Source organism: Lissotriton vulgaris, chromosome 9, assembly GCF_964263255.1.
Source record: "Lissotriton vulgaris chromosome 9, aLisVul1.2, whole genome shotgun sequence".
NCBI lineage: Eukaryota > Metazoa > Chordata > Amphibia > Caudata > Salamandridae > Lissotriton > Lissotriton vulgaris.
The window spans coordinates 824,186,135-824,209,611 of record NC_141697.1 but is presented as its reverse complement, the minus strand read 5'-3'; the positions used below and the strand labels follow the sequence as shown (position 1 = coordinate 824,209,611).

The window sequence follows — 23,477 nt, the reverse complement described above, 5'->3', positions numbered from 1 at the left end:
GGTTCCAGCCGCAGGCAGCGGGGGAGTGAGTTCCATCCTGAGGATGCTTTTACTGCGAAGCGTCGACCACCGGTGCGTGCCTTCCTAAATCTAGGGACATTGGCCAAGCGCTCGTTATCCGAGCGCAGGAGTCTGGAGGCCTTGTATGGGGTGACCATGTCTCTCAAGATAGAAGGGCCTAGACCGTTGAGGAGTTTGTGGGCGGTACACAGAGCCTTAAATTCTATCCGCTGACGCACTGGAAGCCAGTGTAGGGCCTTGAGCGCTGGTCTGGCAGAGGCTCTGGAGGGGAGACTCATAAGGAGCCGGGCAGCCGTATTCTGGGTGCGCTGGAGTTTTGCCAGGGTAGATTCAGGGGCTCCAAGATAGACAGCGTTGCTATAGTCTAGCCGAGCAAGGATCAGACCTTGAACCAAGAGTTTCCTTGATAGGGGAGGGAGTAGTGGGAGGATCTTGCGGATGGAACGCATGAGTCCGAAGCAGGTTCCTGCTGTTTTGCTGCCTGAGTCTTCATAGACAGCTCAGGTTCAAGCCAGACTCCCAAAGTCTTGATTTTTTTTTTCGGGGTGGGCACCTCGCCGAAAACGTCTGGCCAGACCGATGGGGGGATGGTGGACCATTTCTTACCCATGAGCATGACTTCGGTTTTCGATCCGTTGAGCTTAAGTGATGACTCGCACATCCAGTGGTGGATTTCCTGGAGGCAGTTCAACAGATTGTCTGGGTGGTTGTCAAGATGTGAGAGTGAGACGACCAGTTGCGTGTCGTCCGCGTAGCTCACTATCTTGATCTCGAATGGGGCGACGACATCCTCAAGAGGGGCCATGTATGCGTTAAACAAAGTGTGGCTTAGCGAAGACCCCTGGGGAACTCCGCTAGTGAGGGGGAGAGGGGCTGAGTGGGAGTTGCCGTCCCATACCTGGAACGAGCGGCCTGATAGAAAAGATTCTATCCATGCGAGCGCGGTGCCCGCGAGTCCTGCCACGGCCAACCGGTGGAGTAGGACACGGTGGTTCACCGTGTCAAAGGCTGCACTGAGGTCCAGGAGGATCACTGCCACTGACCCTCCTGAATCCAGAATGCACCTTGCCTCCTCAATGACAGCGAGGAGGGCGGTGTCCGTGCCGTGGCCGGGACGGAACCCAGTTTGGGACCGACGCAGAAGGTGGTTGGATTCGAGGAACTGGGACAGTTGTACATTGACCAGTGTCTCGGCCATTTTGCTAATGCTTGGGAGAAGCGAGATCGGCCTGTAGTTAGCCAGATCTGAGGGGTCCAGTTGAGGTTTCTTAAGAAGAGCTTTGTCTATAGCACTCTTCCAACTCGGAGGGACAGAGCCTTGGGATAGCGAAATGTTGATCAGCTCCGTGATAGTGGGCACGATCGCAGGGGCCACTGTTTTCAGGAATCTGATGGGGGCGGGGTCGAGGGGGGAGCCACTTTTCATCTTGGCCAGAGTCGTTCCTACTTCGTCCAAAGATACTGCCCTGAATGCGGTCAACTGTGGGTGTGGGATGTTTCCTGTATGGATAGTAGGTGCATCATTGTCCGTGTGGTTAGACAGACTGGGGGGTGGGAGGGAGGCTAGGATACGGGCGATTTTGGAGTCAAAGTAGGTTGCCAGTTCATCACTTCTGTCTGGAGGGGATATGTTGGAAGAGGGGGGCGCTGGTATTTTCAGGAGTTCTTTGGCGATGAGGTAGCATTCTCTCGCCGAATTGGTGGAATTTTTTATTCTGGCGTCGTAGTAAGAGGCTTTAGCGAGCTTCAGGGTGGATTTATAGGTTCTCACCGACCTACGGTAGGCGTCCTTGCTTATATCTACTTGGAGAGCATCAAATCCCAATTCGTTGAATGATTTCTGGATCTGTAAGGCTTGGTAACATAAAAATAGAAAGCTTTCAAATCAGATTTAAATACATACTCTCCCTTGAAAACGGGGACTAAAACTAATATTAAGTAATACCCCATGAAACGTTAGAAAAGGGATATTCTTGTTGACATTTAAGGTGGTCTGATATCCTTAGTGCAAGATTTTAAAATAGTGTTGCATTATAATCTGAGACACTTTCAAATATGCCATTTTTTATGATTAGCACAATGGGTGTTTGCATTAAATCAGGATGATATAAATTATACCTACCTTTGGGTGTACAACACTAATCCTATGTAGGAGCTGCTTGGTTCCTATGCAATCCAACATCAAGTCCTTGGCATTTTGAAGGAGCTAGAAAAATCAGAAACATTGTTAAACATGCAGAGAGGAACAATCAATAGGACTCTATTGAATATCTTCAGGACATCATTTGCATAGGAGTTTATGAGAAACTGGATTGTTGTTTGACAGGGGTAACTGCTGCTCAGACAACAGCCACAATCCTAATCAGGGTGAACCACAGAATTCACCAAATTAACCGGCAATGCACTTAAGGTAAATAGAAGAGCAGGTTGGTCCCGGTCTTCCCCTGATTCTCAGAGAAGTTTTTAGCCAAAATAGCCAAGTCCCAAGTTTTCGTTTTTGACTATCTGGGCACCTCTAATGCCACAACCAAGGGTCCAGGACTGGGGGGGGGGGGCACCAATTGAGAGTTCGGGACTCACCCAGGATTGGTCAAGGTGCAGGTTCAGGATGATGGGAGCCGTTTCTGTCTCTGAGGAGCTGAACAGGAGGCCAACAAACTAGCCCTTGAAGTCTCTCTGGCAGTCCAGGTTTCAGGTGATGAAGCAGGGCTCAAGAATCAGGGTAGGTCTCTGAGGGCTCAAATCAGACTCCAGGCAGCAAAGCAGTCCTTCCAGGTGGCACAAACCAGCCTTGTGTAGTAGACAGCAGACCACAAAGGCCAACAATCGTCTGAGAGTCCCTCTGCAAGTTCAGAAAGTAAACCAAAGGGTCTGAAGGTCCTATGTTTATACCTGGGGGCCTCATTGAAGGAGTTTCTAGAGAATTCCCTTTGAAATCCTCAAAGTTTTGTGACTCCACTGCCCTTGCTCCAAGCTGGCTCCATGAGCAATGCAGTGGTGTCAAGTCCTTTGTGTGAAGGTAGAGCGCAGGCTATTCAGTTACAAGTTAGCCTGTGCCCAGCTCCACCACCCCCTCCATCCTGATAGTTGATGACCCTTTCAGGCATACCTAATCACAATTGTTTGGCTGTCTAGGAGGAATAAACACAGCCCAACTGCTAACTACATCCCCGTAATGTGACCCAGAGAGGCTGTTGGCACCAAACAGTTTAGGGGAGGAAATTCCCAACTTTCTTAAAAGTGCCACTCTCAAAATTGTAACTACAAATCTGACTTTACCATTAAAGAAAATGTTTAATTACAATTTCTCAGACACCCATGATGAAATGCTTACCTGTTCCCAATCAAAAGTTAGCACGTATTAAATGTAATAAGCAACCAAATGCTATCCTATGGGACAGAGAGGTCTCACAGTAGAGAAAAACAAAATTAGGAGTTTTTCACTACCAGGACATGTAAAGCTCAAAATTACATATACAACCTTTTTATGACAATGCACCCTCCCCTCTGGGCTCCCAAAGGCTTACCTTGGGGATGAATAATTTGTAATAATAAAGGAATTTAAGGCTTGGTAAAGGGTTTATATTGTCAAGTCGATTGGAAGTTTAAAACTGAATTCAGGCTGCAATAGCAGGCTTGCAACATGTCTGAAGGGGCTACTCAAGTTGGAGGCATAGTAAGTGCTGAAGGCCCACCAGTAGTATTTAATTTACAGGCCCTGGATATATGGTATACCACTCTACAAGAGAGATATAAGTAAATAACATATGCCAGAAGGGTGTGAGTTAATTTTGCCATGTTTAAAGGGACTTTAGCACTGGTTAGCAATGGTAAGGTACACAGAGTCGTGGGGCCAACAAAAATGAATTCAGCAAAAATAGTGAAGGTAAAATGTTTGAGGGTGACCCTGCAGGGAGGGCCAAGTCCAACATGGACCTCCACATCCAGCCAAAAGTCGGATTCCTCTGTTTACACTCTCCTGAGCAACTGAACTGACCCATAGGGAATTCTTTTACTCACCTGTGGACCCCATCTGTGGAGCACCTAACCGAACTTGTTCTCAAATGCATCCCAGTAGACAGACAGTACCGTCATGGCCAACAAAGCTATATGGCCCATTCCACCCTTTGGATCAGACTTCTGTCCCCAAACCCATGAAAACTTTGCTCATAGGACAGCAACCAACATAGGCCACTCTCTCAGTGTCAAGTGCCAGGCTGTTGGACTTGGTCCTTTTTGGCAGGTTCACCCCTAAACTTTTTACCTTTTCTCTGACATGGTATTGGTGGTTTTAGGCCCCTGGGCACTTTAGAACTGTGGTCCAGTGTAAAGTGTGTGCGCTCTCTGTGTTACATTTGTAAGGTTGGCCTGCCCTCCCATAGGAATGCATTGGGGATTCCCTGATCAGTGTTTGTCAGTGGTAATTCCTGTTATGAGAGGAGCAGTGTGGTCAAGTCTGGTATGCATGAAATTGTTTAAGTAAATGCTGCGCAATGGTGTGCGCAGATTTATTGTGGTTATTTTAGAAATGCCACTTTTAGAAGTGGGCATTTCTGGGTGCTATGGGTCTGCCTGCCTGATGTGAAATGCATGTCTGGCTTGTGAGTGACAGGGGCTGGGAGGTGTGTGTGGCTCCAGGAGGGACAGGGTGAGTCAGTGCTGGTCTGAATAGGACATCTAGGCAGAGAATAGTGGGAGGGGTAACCCCCTGACTCTGAATAGGATGGTGCCTGCCCTAGTGAATGCTGGCTCTGCCCCGTGTGGTGTGCCTGATCACCTAGCCCCCACCTGACAAAGGGGAAGAGGAGCTTGCAAAGCAAAGTGCTCCAAATCCCCCATGAACCAGTTGCATCTGGTCCCTGCATGCCCTGCACTCAAAAACGAGAATCTGTGATATAAATATAGGGGCTGTGACCACATGAAAGTTGTTCTCTTCCTTGATGCTGTGCTGTTCCTAACTTGGGGGCTGGCTGCTGCTGGGGCCCAGGAGGAACCACCATGAGTGCTTGCCTTCCTGGGGCCAGCCTTGCCCCCTGGATCTCTCATTGACCTCTGCCTCTTACCCCCTGGGACCACCATGTTCCATTAATACACTCTCTTCTATGCCCCTCCCCTCCATTGACTCCCACATCCCTTACCCCTCTGCCACTTATCCCCAGATTCCCCTCCGTTCCACTAATACACTCTCTTATATACTCCTCCCTCCCCCGGACTCCATATCATTTCTCCCTCTGCCACTTACCCCATGGTACTCCCCCTTCACAACCACACACTCTCTTCTATGCTCCTCCCTCCCCTTGACTCCCTTACCACATCTATCTCTGACTCAGTTTCCCCCACACCCCCTTAACTGCCCCACATATCCCCCACAATCACCCTCCAACACCTCCCTAATTTCTTCAACAACTCACAATCCAACTAGTACGCCACCTCCTACTTTCTCTATGCCACTTTCACCGAAGTGTCAGTCCGAAATGAATACCTTTCCTACATCCTCCTCTTGCTCACCTCCGCTCTCCAAAAATGATCCTCCTCCACATTATAATCCCACCCCTCCCCCCCTTCCAGGCTTTCCACCTCATCCTCCACACTTTGTCCCCCCCTAAACAACCCTAACTCGACCAATAGCCCAATAAATACGGATCCACCGCACTCATCAACACACACACTGGCTTCCCCTATCATTGAACTTGTCCTTATGTCCCTCATCGTAAAACTCTCCTCACTCAGAAGCGATATCTCACTCCTTACTAAAACCATCTCCTCTCACAACGACACTCTCTTCAACACATCCACATATTGTCCGCCAAACTCTATCCCCAACAGAAACACTCCTTCTAGCAACTACACAACCAGCACCTTACCCACTCAACATTCCTTAATCGTCCCTCCCTACAATGCCAACATGCCCACACCGCCACAACTTGGTACTCGCCCAATAACCTCTGAAGCTAACAGTTCCACTAACTTAACTATCTCTCCCTCACCACCCTCGTCCACTATCCCCCCTACTCAACTGTCTACTATCCCAGTTCTCTTAGGAACAAGCAGACTCCCCCTTCCTCTGACCTCCCCTAGACCACCCCAACAACTTAGACCTATCCCCCCTTGTCCCCCTCCCAATCGCCCGACCCCACTCCCCTCTGTTGCATGCTGATTAACTGCTGTTCCTGCCACGCTACTGAGATTGCTGAAACCATTCTTAGTGAAAACATTGACCTTGCATTCCTAACTGAAACCTGGCTCACCTCCCACTCCACTCCCATCCTCGACTTGCTTATCCCCCCTGGTTACTCTATCATTAAAAAAGATAGAATCGAACAAACAGGAGGAGGACTCGCCATAATTTTTAAAGTTGAACTTAACATCTTGCTCGTCCATCTACAAGACCCTTCATCCTTTGAATACTTTGTGCTGATCTCATTATGCCCGACTCCCCCACCACCCGGTTGCACACTATTTACCACCCCCTGGAAATAACATCCCCTTTACGGAAGAGTTGACTGATCTTATTATACAATCATCGCTCTAACATTCTAAAAATCTCTTCCTCTGTGACTACAACATCCATTGGAACAAAAGTGATGATCCTGCTGTCATCCTATTTAATGATACCATGGACATCACCAATATGACCCAACTCTGCCATTCTCCCACCCATAACAAAGGTGCCACCCTTGATGCTATTATGACTAGCAACGATCTGGCCTCCCCCTCAAATATACTTCCGGTAGACTGGTCTGACCACTACCTTATCCTTTTCACCATGAATAGATCCATTACACGCCCCGCCCCATCAGCATTTTACCTAAGAAATCCATACGCAACCTTCACTTTATTCCTCCTTTCAAATTGGAATCCACAATTAAGGCCCATTTACTTCTCCCCCCTCTCTCTGATAGCACCACCGACCTAACTAACCATTATAACAATTCTATTCTTGAAGCCCTCAACCAAATTGCTCCAATCAAACTCAAGCAACAAAAAAGCAACCCTCCTAAGTCTTGGTTCAATTCTTAACTTAATAACGAAAGACGGACCCTTAGACATTCTGAACGGGTTTGGAGGATTCATCCAACCGTTGACAATCTGGCTCTCCTTAGAACTGCTAGAGCCCAGTACAAAAAACATATCTTTAATGAGAAAGCCTCCTTTCTACGATCACAACTTGATCAGGCCAGAAACCGCCCTAGAGAACTTCTTAACATTGTTAAAAAACAAACCTCCACTGGCCCTCCTAAAATATTAGCCTCTATTGACAAATGCGAAGAAATTGCCAGCTTCTTTATGAACAAAATCAAGATCGAACAATCCTTCTCTTCCCTCCCACTCTCACTACAACCTCCCCCATCCTACACACCCTCCCCAACACTCCTAACTCTCCTTTGTCCACTTTTTCCACACCTCTCGATCCTTCTCATCCCCTCACTGTTCTCCCCCAACAAGATACCTTTCCGAAAATAAACTCCCTGCTAAAAGCAATGCCTCATGGAGTGATTTTAGTCCAGTATCAGAATCTACAATCACTAATATCATTGCCAAAATAAAACCTTCCTCCCACTCCAAAGATCCTCTTTCTGCCCTTTTGGTTCTAGAACTTAAATTTATCATTGCCACTATATGGACCAAAATCATCAACTCCTCTCTTTCCACTGGCTGTGTCCCCGCCTCCCTTCAGCTTGGTCAAATCTCACCCATTCTCAAAAACACCCCTGCTGACCCCAATGACCTTAACAACCTTCGCCCTATCTCTAACCATCCATTCCTCTCTAAAGCCCTCGAAAAATGTGTCCTATTGCAATTAGAGAAACATATTGTCTCCTTCAACCTCCTTGATGTTTTCCAATCCGGCTTTAGAAAGGGATGCAGTACAGAAACTGTTATGCTAAATATCACTGATGACATTCATTGCTCCCTAGACAAAGGGGAATCCTCATTACTAATCCTCCTCGACCTCTCAGCTGCATTTGATACCATCCACCATCCCACCCTTCTTAATACTCTCAAAGATCGGTTTGGCTTAGATGGTAACGTATTCAAATGGTTCTCCTCATTCCTTCAAAACAGATCACAGCAAATCAAGCTCAGCCACTTCCTCTCTAAACCTCATCCTGTCTCACTCGGCGTCCCTCAAGGATCCATCCTCTCCCCAACCCCATTCAATCTGTTCATGGAACCACTCACCCTCATCCTCAAACAAGCGAATATCAATTACCACCACTATGCCGATGACACTCAATTATACTACAAGATCAAATCCCACCAAGACATTCTTCTCCTCAATGAGACCTTGACCAGAATTCAAACCTGGTTCCATCGGAACCATCTCAAACTGAACCGAAAAAAACTGAAATCATCCTTTTCTCCCCCAAAAACAATTCCCTTCCCATTCAACTCTGGATAAATTACATCAAAGCTCTTAACGGCCCACTCTCCACCTCTAATTCCATCAAATTTCTAGGCATCAGTATCGACCAGAATCTAAATCTCATCTCCCACATTAAAAATGCATCCAAAAGTGCACTTTTTACCCTTCTCCACCTCAAGAAACTTAAACCATTTATTCCATCAGACAATTTCAAACTTGTTGTCCAATCGCTTGTCCTTTCCAGGATTGACTATGATAACGCCACTTTGGCTGGCACCCCTAAAATCCATCTTGCACCGATTAAATCTGTCCTCAACCTAGCTGCGAGACTCATCTCTGATTGTAAAAAATTTGATCACATCTCCCCGTCCTCAAAAATCTCAATTGGCTCCCAATAGAAGGAAGATCCACCTACACGATTGCATCACTCACAAAGCTCTTCACCAAAACACCCCTTCTTACCTTGCAACAAAACTACACAAAGCAGGTGGCTCCAGGCCCCTGAGGAGCACAAACTCCCTTGTCTTGATCCCACCCAGACTCAAATATCAAAAGACCCAATCTTGTGCGTTCTCTGGAAATGCTCCTACAATTTGGAACTCTCTCCCCAAGGATCTTCGCTGCAACCCCTCTTACCCTCTCTTCAAAAAATAACTCAAAATACTTCTTCTCAACAAGTATTGGGGTATCTAATGTTACTGACTCTGAACATGTTCACTCCTTTCTCTTCTCTTGTCCACTCCTCTTCCCACCCCCTCTCAATCCCTTCATATTCTCACTCTCCCTCTCTTCACCCCCCTCTCTCTCCTAACTTTTAATATTCATTTTCCACTTAATTTTTTCTCTCTGTGTCTTTGCCCCTTAGCCCTGCTGAATGCATTATCATTTTGTAACTCTTTTTCGCTTCATTGTTAATTTTATCTCATTATGTTCACCATCCTTGTATAGCTCTCTGATACTCTTGGGTCCAGCAGCGCTATATAAAACCTTTGAAATAAATAAATAAATAAATAAGCCCTGGAGAGCGCTTTATATCCTTAAACTTCCATTAGGAGGAATGCGTGGGCTTTGCAGCACTGAGCTGAACTTCCTTGAGAGGGGATCCTCGGCGTAGGGATTCCCCCGTGCTTTGTGGCCGAGCAGGAGCCCACCCCGCTGATTTATACATGGTTTGTCTAGCGGGTGCCCACCCCTGCACAAGTACTCTTTAGCGGGAGCCCACCCTGCGTTATTGCTGCCTTCATATTTATTTTTATTTGTGGGTGCCCACCCGTGTTCTACTTTTAAGTTTCACCCCCGCAGCCCGGGCCGTTGTTGAAGTCCTCTCAGGGCCACTCTCAGCGCGACCCGGAAGTCAGGCAACCTTGCCTAGGACATGGGCAGGGCATGGTGGAGCCCCGCGTGCTGCTGTGCCGCCGAGGAGGGAGGAGAAATCGTCTGGAGCCTCGCAGGCTCCCCAGCCAAGTCCTGTGTTGTGAAGAGGGGCTGGGTGAAGGAGCGTGCAGTGGGAGCCTCGTGGGCTCCTCAGGAGAGCAGAGTGCCAGTCCCGCAGTGTGGGAGAGCCCCACGTCCTGCAGAGTCCCCACAGTCGGTGACTGGAGATGGCTCGAGGGGGGAAACAAGGTTGGGACACAGGGTTCGTGCCCATTTTCTGAGCGGCCCCAGCCTGACACACTGATTTGTATATGGCCATGTCTGAACTGGGGTGGCGGAGTGAGCTAAAGAATGATGATGGATTAAACCCAGATCAGTTGACTGGGGGTGAGTGCTTGCATTGTTCAATATCCCGTCCATTATCCCCATTGGTTTTGCTTTGTTCGCCCTAAGTTGGCAGGGTATGCCCAGTCGTGGGTCCCTTGCTCACTTTGCCACTGGATTCAAGCTAGCCTGGCTGATGACGGCTGATTAGCCAGAAACTGGTCCCAGGATGCTTGTTTCCGGTCCAGGGAAGACACGGCTTGGCGGTTCGGGCTGGACTGTTCCCATGAAGCACAGGGTCAGACTGATTTGCATATGGCCATGTCTGAACTGGGGTGGTGGAGTGAGCTGAAGAATGAACATGGATTAAACCCAGATCAGTTGACTGGGGGTGAGTGCTTGCAATGTTCAACACTCCGTCCATCATCCCCTTTGTTTTCATTTTACCACTGCTAACCAGTGCTAAAGTGCACATGCTCACTTTCTAAATATGGTTTGATTGGCTTACCCACAATTAGCATATTTAATTTGACTGTAAATTCCTAGTAAAGTGCACTAAATGTGCCCAGGGCCTAAAAAAGTAAAGGCTGCTACTGGGCCTGCAGCACTGATTGTGCCACCCACTTAAGTAACCCTTTAAAACATGTCTTCACAGGCCTTCCACTGCAAAGCCTTTGTGTGCAGTTTACACTGTCATGTCGACTTGATATTTAAATCCCTCTGCTGAGCCTTAAACCCCTCTTTTATTAAATATGAGTCAACCTTAAAGAAGGTCTTCGGTAGCCCATAGTGTTGTGTAATTAAAAGGTAGGACATGTACTTTTAAGTTTTACATGTCCTGGTAGTGAAAAATGCCCACGCTCATGTTTTACTTCTATGACGTCTACACCTCTCATAGGTTCGCATTGGTAATTCCTTTTTCCACTTTATAAGCTGCAATTCCAGATTGAGAAGGAGTAGGTCCGTCATATTTCATATAACTTGAATGGTAATGATAAATCCTCTTTACTAGTAAAGTCAAATTTATCGTTACCATTTTAAAAATGCCACTTTTAGAAAGATGGCATTTTTCTGCTCTTAGCCCTGTGTGCCTACAGACTGTCTCAGACACATGTCTGGGGTGGGTGATAGCTGGACTTTGTGCAATTCCTCTAGACAGCCACACACATAAGGAGCTCAGGTTTGGCTGAGTGCCCATCCACATCCTAATGGGTCACCTAGGCAAGATGGGAGGAATGAGCTGATACTTACAAATAAATAGGCAGTGTCCAGTCCCCGCACATGCCCCCCCTGTAGTGAGTCTGGGACCCGAGCTGGGAGGGAGGACCTCTGTTCTCTTCAAAGCCCTCCTCTGAAGTCACCCCCACTTCAGAGACACCACTGGGTATAAGAACTGGAGTTCTGACCCTACCACTTCAGTACACTACTGGACCTGTGTAGAACTTTGCCATGAGGGAAGACTGCCCTGCTGCTAAAAAGACTGCCATTCCGCAGGACTGCTGCTCTGGGAGAACTGCATTTCTGCTGTGATGCCTTCTACCTTCTGCCCTGACTGAGAATGGCAGGAACCGGATCACTGAAACAATATCGATGTCAAAAATATAGAACTACCATAATATAGAGTAAAAAATAAAGAATGCCAAAATATCGACTTCCTATCTCCAAACAGGTAAGTACAAAAATATTGAATCAAAAATATCGATGTAAAAAATATAGTTAGTCAAAATATAGATTTTTTTAAATGCTTTAAAGTAGTTCAAAATTAATGAAATAATAAATATAATTAACTTTAACATACTTAAAATACTTAACTAACTTTAAAATTAATAAATAATTAATCTAAGTTAAAAAATACACATTTATTTATTAATACATACATATATATATATATATATATATATATATATATATATATACATACTTGATTATCTCGTTTTCACTCCACTCCAATAGAAAAAACGAGCGTGGACCCAAAAGTTCGTGCAATTTCTTTATTTAGCTGTTACCGCCATATATCTATATATATATATATATATATATATATATATGAACGTAATATTAATAAAAAATATAACATATTTTTACCGTAGGATAGCGGAAAGGGTAAAATTTACTATCACCACTCCAGTGAGTGCAACAGTAGAGAAAGCGTTGGATAGCGTAGGGGTAAAAATTATTATTCATACTCCAGAGAGTGCAACAGTAGGGAAGGCATTGGATAGCGGGAGCGTAAAAATTACAATTCCCACTCCAGTGAGTGCAGCAGTAGGGAAAGCGTTGGATAGCGTAGGGGTAAACATTACTATTCCCTTTCCAGAGAGTGCAACAGTAGGGAAAGCGTTGGATAGCGTAGGGGTAAAAATTACTATTCCCACTACAGAGAGTGCAATAGTAGGGAAAGCGTTGGATAGCGTAGAGGTCAAAATTACTATTCCCACTCCAGAGAGTGCAACAGTAGGAAAGCATTGGATAGCGCAGGGGTACAAATGACTATTCCCACTCCAGAGAGTGCAACAGTAGGGAAAGCTTTGGATAGCGGGAGGGTAGAAATTACTATTTCCATTCCAGAGAGTGCAACAGTAGGGAAAGCGTTCTATAGCGGGAGGGTCAAAATTACTATTCCCACTCCAGAGAGTGCAACAGTAGGGAAAGCGTTGGAAAGCGAAGAGGTCAAAATTACTATTCCCACTCCAGAGAGTGCAACAGTAGGGAAAGCGTTGGATAGCGTAGGGGTAAACATTACTATTCCCACTCCAGAGAGTGCAACAGTAGGGAAAACGTTGGATAGCATAGGGATAAAAATTACCATTCCTACTCCAGTGAGTGCAACAGTAGGGAAAGCGTTGGATAGCGTAGGGGTAAAAATTACTATTCCCACTCCGGTGAGTGCAACAGTAGGGAAAGCGTTGGATAGCGAGAGAGTAAAAATTACTATTGCCACTCCAGGGAGTGCAACAGTAGGGAAAGCGTTGGATAGCATAGGGGTAAAAATTACTATTCCTACTCCAGTGAGTGCAACAGTAGGGAAAGCGTTGGATAGCGTAGGGGTAAAAATTACTATTCCCACTCCAGTGAGTGCAACAGTAGTGAAAACGTTGGATAGCGTAGGGGTAAAAATTACTATTCCCACTCCAGAGAGTGCAACAGTAGGGAAAGCGTTGGATAGCGTAGGGGTAAAAATTATCATTCCCACTCCAGAGAGTGCAGCAGTAGGGAAGGCGTTGGATAGCGGGAGGGTATAAATTACTATTCCCACTCCAGTGAGTGCAACAATAGGGAAAGCGTTGGATAGTGTAGGGGTAGAAATTACTATTCCCACTCCAGAGAGTGCAACAGTAGCGAAAGAGTTGGATAGCGTAGGGGTAAAAATTACTATTCCCACTCCAGTGAGTGCAACAGTAGGGAAGGCGTTGGATAGCGAGATGGTAAAAATTACTATTCCCACTCCAGAGAGTGCAACAGTAGGGAAAGTGTTGGATAGCGTAGGGGTAAAAATTACTATTCCCACTCCAGTGAGTGCAACAGTAGGGAAACCGTTGGATAGCGTAGGGGTAAAAAATACTATTCCCACTCCAGTGAGTGCAACAGTAGGGAAAGCGTTGGATAGCTTACGGGTAAAAATTACTATTCCCACTCCAGAGAGTGCAACAGTAGGGAAAGTGTTGGATAGCGTAGGGGTAAAAATGACTATTCCCACTCCAGAGAGTGCAACAGTAGGGAAAGCTTTGGATAGCATAGGGGTAAAAATTACTATTCCTACTCCAGAGAGAGCAACAGTAGTGAAAGCGTTGGTTAGCGTAGGAGTAAAAAATACTATTCCCACTCAAGTGAGTGCAACAGTAAGGAAAGCGTTCGATAGCTTAGGGGTAAAAATTACTATTCCCACTCCAGAGAGTGCAACAATAGGGAAAGCGTTGGATAGCGTAGGGGTAAAAATTACTATTCCCACTCCAGAGAGTGCAACAGTAAGGAAAGTAAATACTCAATATAATAATTAAATATATATATATATATATATATATTAATACCAATTACAAATTGATTAAAAATAATTACCAATTTAATATAATATAATAATTAATCAGTTAAAAATACAAATAAAAAATATTTATTAAAAATTACCTATTAATACAAATTAATTACCAATTTACAATTAATTAATTAACAATAGAAAAATAATTAACAATTAATTAAAAATAAATACCAATTAATAAATTAAAACATTTAATCAATTATAATTTAATTACTTCCCACCCTATTCCCCTATAAACCCACAACCCGCTACAGAAAATAAATTAATAAAATTAACATAATTATCAATTAATCAATTATTTAAAATTAATTATCAATTATATTTTAAATAATTATCAATTACAAATTTAAATAACAATGAATTCAAAATAAATACCAATAAATAAATTAAAAAAAATAATTATAATTAAATTACTTCCCACCATATTCCCCTATAAACCCACAACCCGCTACAGAAAATAAATTAATAAAATTAACATAATTATCAATTAATCAATTAATTAAAATTAATTACAAAATACATTTTAATTAATTAACAATTAATTAACAATTCATTCAAAATAAATACCAATAAATAAAGTAACATATTTAAACAATTATAATTAAATTACTTCCCACCCTATTCCCCTATAAACCCACAACCCGCTACAGAATTATATTACGCAAAAATTAAGTACCATAAAATTACTTAATTAAAATAAATTATTAAATAATTATACACTTTTCACACATATACTAACATAAAAACACTTTCAAAAATTGGATATTATTAAAAAATTGATATTAACTTACTTACCTCAAATTCAATATTTTTGTTGCCTATATTCTGTTCCATTCTATATTTTTGTTGTCTATATTCTGTCCATTCTATATTTTTGTTTTCTATATTCTGTCCATTCTATATTTTTGTTGTCGATATTCTGTCCATTCGATATTTTGTCCCTTCTATATTTTGAATTCGATATTACTGCTATTCTATTAGATATTTTTGCAGTCTATATTCTGTCCATTTGATTTTGTGTCCATTCTATATTTTTTATTCAATATTAATGCAAATCAATATTTAAAACTCGATATTTTGAGTGTATACCGCTGGGGACCATCTCACTTAAACCCATAGTGACTCAATAGGCTTGCTGGTGTGTCCCCTAGTCTAAGTCTCAGGGACATCGAAGACATCAAATCAGCCTGCTCCAGCACCTGGACTTACCTTGCTGCAAGTCTTGCCCTGCCAAGGGGTGCCAACCTGGTTCCGGGCCCGTGGAAGTGGGTATAAATTGCTGCTTCAACCAGAATCCATGCATCGACAGGGCTGCGCCGCTTGGAACCGGCGCATCTCCATCAACTCTGACGCATCGCTGCAGCCACGAAGATCAACTACCCTGCTTCACCGACTGATCAACACATCCCTGACTCTGCGCAGCTCAGGACCGGCACATCCTTATTGATGACGATGCATTGCTGCGAGTATTGAGTACAATGATCGCTATATCACCTCCATTCCCAATGCATGCTCGACTTTGTGCAGCTCAGAACTGGTGCTTTGCCTCCATCGTAAGGATTGATGACGACGCGTTGTCTCTATCAAAAGTATTGATTATGACGCAGCACCTCCACTGCTCCTTGCATTGTCCTCGGCGTCAATGTATTTAAATTACTTTTCAGTGGGCCAAGGCTTGTGCCTGAATCCGATCAGTGCTCCATCATGGTCGACCTGAACTTTTGGATTTAATCTATTATAGCATGATCATATAGCTACAGTTGGTGCTATATGCTTTTAAGCACTACATTTCAGTTTATTCTCTAAAAATTCATAACTTCGGTTATACTTATTGGATTTTTGTCATTTTTGGTCCTGTTTTGTTCATAAAAAATAATAATCTGTTTTTCTTAGCTGGTTTGGAACCATTTGTGGTGTTTTCACTGTGTTACTGTTTGAAGTGTTACACAAATAGTTTGCACATTGCCTCTAACGTTAAGCCTGACTGCTCTGGGCCAAGCTAAGAGAGGGTGAGCACAGGTTAACTTATGGTGTGTATCTGACTTACCCTGACTAGGATTGTGGATCCTGCTTGGACAGGGTGCATCCGCTTCCAGCCAGAAATCCAATTTTCTAATCGTCATGCACCAACCCTTCAAGGGTATGGAGAATGTGTATTTTTAAGGTGACATTTTAGTTCATGGTATCGCTTGAGGAGAATATGAGACAATACTTTATTCCAAGTGCTGAGCACATTGGAGGAACATGGGTTAACTACTGCCAAAGATAAATGCAAGATTGCAAAGTCTGGCATTGAGTTTCTTGGTCACTAGATAGGTCACAATGGTATTTCACGTGAACAAAAAATGTTTTCCACCATGATTGATGTGTCCTGTCCCAGTGGCATAGATACAGTAATTTCTGGGACTGGCCAATTAATATTCAAACTGTGTCCCTTTTTTCCAGGAAAAAACAACCAACATGATACACATGATGAAAAATGTGGCATATGTCAGGAGTAATCAGTTTGAATCCACAATTCTACAAAACCTAGATGTTAATGTGCCATTTAATACAGCTTGTATACTAGTTGTAGCTTCTGCTGATATTAATGTTGGAATTGGATTCGTTTTACTTAAGGGTATGAATGATAATTAGGAAACAGTTGCGTTTACCTTATGGCCTTTGAGAGAAGCAGAGATAAGATACTGGAGCACCAGGCAGGTGAGGGGGCTCTAGCTTGTATGTAAAGTGTGACTCATTTCAGAGCATACATCTGAGGTGCGCCTTTTGTAATCTTTCTTGACCACTAGAATATATGGTAAAGCCATTACAAAGATTTCCAAGTAGCAAAATCTGCTTCTGTAATATAATTTTGGAATGGAGTATGTTCCTGGAATTTACAAAAAGTTAGCAAATATTTGTCTTGAGTTCCTGTTGGTGTTGAAGATAAATAAGAAGTTACTAATGCCGGAGATGGGCATCAGGGCCGCAGTGGGAACACAATCAGCCCTGGCAATTCAGCTGGTCGGCCCCGGGAGAAGCAGTGCTGCCATTATATTACTGCTGCTGGCTGCTTTAGCACCATTGCTGCCGCTTTTGTTACAGGGGGCGGATATTGCAGCATTGCTGCACAACCGGCCCCCAGTAACAAAACCTGCCCCTATCACTCGAAAACCGGCCAACACCGTCCCAGCACACCGGAGAACTGACCGGTGTATGCTATAGCCAGTCCGGCTTTGATGGGCATGTAATAGCTGTGGTAGACTGTGCTTCTGCAGGTGCAATCATTAAATCGAAGTAGCAAGCTACTGTGATAGAAGATGAATCTTTATCTCAGGTTGATACATTTAAGAGAATACTTCAGAAATACTTATAGAGTAAAGGAATACAATAAGAGATACCTATAGAGTGAAGTATTATTGTATCAATCTATCAGAGATGAGATTTCTGAAGAAGATTAATTTTGGTGTTGGGGTTAACAATTGATTGTACCTTGGAACTTGTGCAAAAGAGATACGTCCTTGGCTCATGAGGGGCATCCCGGCGTGAGTGGAATGAAAAGAAGGGTGATGATGGATTTCTAGTGGCCAACTGATGATTGCAGTGTGAAAGAGAAAGTTAGAAGATGTATCTCATGTGGGTTGAGAGATATATCTCAGAAGACAGTAAAATACCTGTGTGAGAATTTAAGTTTGCCTGATGGCCCCTGGAAAAAGCTCTATCCCTACTTGTATGGAGCGCTAGGGGAGGTACCTAAATATGCTCTTGTTATCACTGGCCAATTTCCTCATTGAAGTGAAGTTCGTTACAGGAGTCAATACTGCTGAAGTAATTAAGTTTGAAGAGAAGTTTTTAACAGAGAAACGTTACCTTAAATATTGGTGACAGATAATGGTGGCAACTAGTGTCACATGAAATTGTATAATTCTTGAAACATTATGTGAGGGTAATGCTTTGTATGAGGGTGCTAACTGGGGAAAGAGTGCTGATGAAATGTTATGGTATATCAAACCATGTCCTAGTGGGAAGAAAACAACTTTAGAAAAAATGTGTGGATGAAAGGTTGGAACTGCTTCACAAGTAGATCTCTAAAACAGGAGTTTGAATAGTTGATGAAGAATCAAGAAGTGTAGTTCCTTCACAGGATTTCACGACAGGTGGAATCGTAAGGGTGAAATTAGACAAAAAGTCTTTGAAGGGATAGTCACAGTTTTCTGGTTTCTTAAAGTGCAGTAAGTGGATATGTACACAAAGCAAGAGGGGTGTTCCTACAGTGGCCGTATAATTCAATAATGTGTATACATCTCTAAGTAATCACAAGGGGCAGTGACAGAAGAAGGTAAAGTGCAAACAAAGTTCATTCAGAAAAATATTTCTTTATTCTTTTTTTAAATTTTTTTAGATATAAGTTCATATAAATATTATTATTCAACAAAAAAACCTTTTTTTAAATTAATAAGTAATACATAGATTAATTGAGAAAATTCATAAAGAGCACAAGACAGTCATAAAAACAGCAGCAAATTAGCAGGTCCCCTGAAAAGCAATCATGCACCACAACTCACTCACGTGCTAACAATCATTCTACATTCATACCACATACAAAAATGGAGAAGGAACTGGATTCCAAATAGCAAGATGACTATGCTAATGTGGTCCAAGGGCACCAGGGTGTAGTTGTTGGCCCTTGTAGCGGGTCTACGCGCGTTTCGGTGGGCAAGCCACCTTCATCAGGACCTTCTTGACCAAAAAAGTGAAGATATCAGGGGATCAAACAAGAGGAATTTTGGCCTAAAAAAGAAAAAGATATATATAAATCTCTGTCACTAGCACATACACCAAAAAACTATGTACAAAAGAGCATTAATACATTCACTGTTGGGTTGGAACCCAGGGCTCATCACTGTAGTTAAAGAATGAATCTACAATATGGAGTAACAAGCAAGGGAGCCTAATCATGTATGCGCAAGAAATGCTGACACTGGATAACTAATTAATATGGGAAATCAAGTAAGCAGGGAGATTCCCATATTGCATAAGTTGATACTACATTTAAAGGCATGTCCAGTCATATAACAGTACTTACGGGTAAAAAAGATCAGCTATCACTAGATCGAGTTTTCTTTAAGAGTTAGAGGCTAAGGTCACATAAGTTGCACCATTTCTGTGGGGGAACCAAGGTAGGAAGTTAGGGTAGGTGATAGTAAAAAAGAGACTGGTTAGCATGTATACGTTGTCCTTGTTTCATAGGCTTACCCAAAATGTCAAGTCCGATATGCTAGGTGACCCTCAAAGCTTCATCTTAATGTCTTGGATACCAATTACTGATTTGGAGGCTACAAAAGAAATATGTAATAGCCCATGTCATAGTCATTCTAAAAGAGGAAAACCTCAATACTGTGAGACGGCTAGACCCCTGATAGTTAATGTTTAGTAGAACATACCGAAATGGGCGAGTTATTGACGTATCGGTGGGGATTCTGGGAGGATACTCTTATCTCATAAAAACAAGGAGAGGGTTCCAGTCCACGTAGAGGGTTAACTTTTGTTTAGATTCAATCTCTGATGACAAGAAGAGAGATACCAGCACGGCTGTTAAAGGGGACCCTAAACATTATCGATATATTAGAGAAGTAGAAGGACCAGAAAGGTTACATGGCAACTTACTTTTTAGTAATGGTGGATTGTAACAAGTGGGTAGTTAATCCAAAAAGGAATTGGGGTTGATTAGCCACCTCCGCCCTGCAAGACAAAAGTAGAGTGCATATAATAATGTACTCGGGCATAGATGTAAGTAAGATTAACAGGCATCTCGGTAATGGAGAGCAAGTTGCACATACGCCGAAAAAAATATATACGGCAGACTACTTATGGTGGATGATCAATATAAGGGGTCCACATTCCATGAGTAACCAAGTGTAGATACAGCGAAGGGTGAAGCCCGCTGTAAAAGTCGGCGATACTACGCCGTGAAGAAAGTTACATCTAAGGGTCTACGGGGGAAGCTGCTCTGTACTCCTCTAAGTAAGACAGTTTTCTGTCGAATTTACCTTAGTGTCCGGTTAGTGGCATCCAAGTCTCTCCGCGTGTCCGGGACCCTCCGTAGCATAGTGTTGGCGTCCGCCTACTCTTATACTCTCCCGAATCAGGCACAGTTAACGCGGAAGCGGCGAAAAAAGACGCGAGAGCATAGCGGCATAGTAATAGATGACGGACTGCATTGCGGCGGCCATATTATGAGTGCCGAGCAACAACGGGCTCATAAATTCACATAGTTGGTCAGTAATGGGATATTTCCAAGGTGCATTGAGGAAGGGGGTCATGTCCATGGGGTCATGTGTAAAATCGGATTGCCTTAGCAAGTTGTGTCTTAAATTGGTGGCTCAACAAAGATCTCGTAAAAATCAAATAATGTAGGTTAATGAAATAATGCTGACTAGACAATGAGAAATTATGTCACAGTCTGAAGAAAGGGACCATGTGTGAATGGTCGTGAAGAAGCTGGGAATACTCATATGCACTGGATCGCGGGAAGCTAGCCCGGAGACGATCGTATAATGGCACAGATTCAGAGGGGTGGAGGGGGGGGGGGGAGGGGGGGCGGGGGGGGGGGTTGGAGAAGGAGAAGGGAGGAAAGGGCAAAAGATACAGATTCTTTATTTAGTGACATACCAGGATAGTTCTTCGTTTAGTCCCCGCTTGACACTGTCAAGAAGAAAGATCCAGAAAGTTTCACGTTTTTTACGCGTGATTTCCATGGGCTGACCCATTTTGGGAGTGATCTTTTCCAAGATGGACCATCTGATCTCATCCTCCTTGTGCGACTTCTCAATGCAGTGTTCTACTAGTGGGGCTGAGAGTTTCTTAGTCCTAATAGCGGACTTGTGTTCGCTGAAACGGACGCGAAACTCGCGTCCTGTTTCGCCAACATAGGCTAAGCCACAATCACAGAATAAGATGTATACAATATTGCTACTACGGCAGTTGGTAAGATAGCGTAGTTTAATCGTTTTTTCATTGTAGGTGACCGTGTCAGAAATAAGGGCTGAGTCGCAGGCGTGGCAGCCGCCACACCTGTGGTTACCTACAACCGCTGGAAGGCCAGTGATGGAGAGCTGGTTATTGAAGTAAGCATTTCTGGTCTGGGGTCTCGCATGGACAAGCATGTCCCTTAGGTTTTTATTTCTTCTATAGGCTAACATGGGTAGAGGGAGTGGAGAGCTACTTTCATCCACGTTCAAGATTTTCCAATTTTTATTTATGATATTCCTCAGTTTGTGATTCAGGGTAGAGTGATTAATCACGCAAGTGATCCGGTCGTGTTTGTTCTGGGGTTTGCCCTGTAGGAGTGCGGATCTATTAAAATATTTGGCCCTCTTATAGGCTTGTCGTACTAAACGATGTGGGTAGCCTCTTTTAAGTAGCCGTTCTTTAAGAGCATCTCCGTGTCGGTGGAATGAACTGATATCTGTACAGTTGCGGCGAATCCGCAGAAATTCGCCGAAAGGTATAGATTCCCTTTGGCAATTGGGGTGGAAGCTTCCAAATTCCAGAATAGTATTTTTGGCAGTACTTTTCCTGAAGAGGCTGACCGAAAGCTGACCGTTAGTGCCTGAGATGCTGATGTCTAAAAAATCTACCTTCTGAGTAGGCGTGGGCGGAAAATCCGTTCCGCTCGCGGATTTTGCGGATTTTCGGGAAATCCGCAATCCGCGAGATTTGCGAATTTCCCGCAAAATCCGCAAATCCGCGAGCAGCGGATTTTGCTCGCACTGCTCGCACTGTTAGCGTGAGTTCGCGCCCCGCGAATAAGTGCGAAATTGCAGAAATACGATCTTGGCAAAACTGAAAGTAACTACTTACCAGGTTCAAAAGTTCAGGCACATCATTAGTAGCCATTTCCTGCAGTGCTTCCTGAGGGGCCCCTCCAGAGTTCAGTTGCCAGTTGAAACTATTATGTGACCCTGCTCTGAACCTCAGAATAGTTACACATATGCCACAAAGGTCCTGAATTACAGCTAAGGGAGACAAGCAGGAGCCAGGCTGGAAGTTAAAATCCATTAATCAGCCCCTAATTCATTATTGTCAGTTGGGGCAGGGCAGGTGTTGTAACTAATTTTGCAACAATGAAAGCACTTAGCAAGTGCAAAAGATCACTAATCAGGGCGCACTAAGGAAGCAGGTGCCAGCTAAAAAAATATTCTGTGACACATTAATCAGCCCCAAATTAATTCAGGTCACTTGAGGCAGGGAAGGTGTGCTTTGCTTTGCCGAAAATAATGTACACTGGACAACCAGAGGGTGTAGTGATGAAACAGAGGGTGGCATGGGTGGGCCAGAGGGTGGCATGAGTAGTCAGAGAGTGGCAGTGGTGACAGAGAGTGGCAGTGATGAAGAAGAGTGTCCCAAACAGGCTGGACACGTAGAAACAACAAGTTCGCAAAACTTGCGACCCGACAGGTAAGTTCGCAAATTGCGAAATTGTAAAAACCCTCGCGAACTGGCAGAAACACGGGCGAACACAAAAAAAAAAAAAATCCGCAAATTCGCGGGAATTCGCGGATTTTGCGGATTGCGAATCCGCAAATCCGCAAAATTCGCGGATTGCCAATCCGCAAAATCCGCTCATGCTTACTTCTGAGTGCTCAGATTTATCGTGAACTTCAGATTAGTATCACTGGCATTAAGCCAAAGGTAGAAGATCTGCAATTCCTCTTCCGACCCTTTCCAAATAAAAAAAATATCGTCAATAAAGCGCTTCCAAACAAAAATATTCTCAAAAAAGGGCGCCAGTTCATTGAAAATATTTTTCAGTTCCCACTCCCCCATGAAGGTATTAGCTACACTGGGGGCACAAGAAGCCCCCATAGATGTCCCCTTGATCTGTTTATAGATTTTCCCATTGTATTCAAAGTAGTTATTCATGAGAACAATTTCCAAGCACTGGAGAATGAAGGCATCGGGGCGGTTAGATGGATATCTCCTGAGAAGGGTGGACACAGCCTGTAACGCTCGACACTGAGGGATATTAGTGTAAAGCGCCTCAATGTCGAGCGTCACCAAGATGTCTGTATGGGGGTTGAATGGTAGGCCTTCTATTTTGTTGATAATATCCCCGGTGTCGCGGATATACGAGGCATATTTCTGGGTTAAAGGACACAAAAATCTATCCACATATTTGGACAGTGGCTCAGTGCATGAGCCAATGGTCGAAATAATGGGACGCATGGGTGGATCATTCTCTGATTTGTGTGTCTTCGGGAGACCATACAAAACAGAAGTTGTAGGAGTGGTTTTATTGAGAAAGACAAACTCATCTTCACAAATATAACCATCTGTGAAGGCCACTTGAGTAGTTTCTTGAATATATTTATT

At 43.8% G+C, this 23,477-nt stretch overlaps 1 protein-coding gene across 1 annotated transcript in view; it reads right to left on the bottom strand.

Annotated features, from left to right (window-relative positions):
* The window catches only part of TOP6BL (TOP6B like initiator of meiotic double strand breaks), a 2,408,555-nt gene that overhangs the window by 1,624,329 nt on the left and 760,749 nt on the right, over positions 1-23,477 (bottom strand). Inside the window, exon 6 of the mRNA XM_086939520.1 lies at positions 2,144-2,227. Coding sequence (XP_086795646.1) covers positions 2,144-2,227 — 84 coding nt within the window. The remainder of the gene's footprint in view (positions 1-2,143; positions 2,228-23,477) is intronic.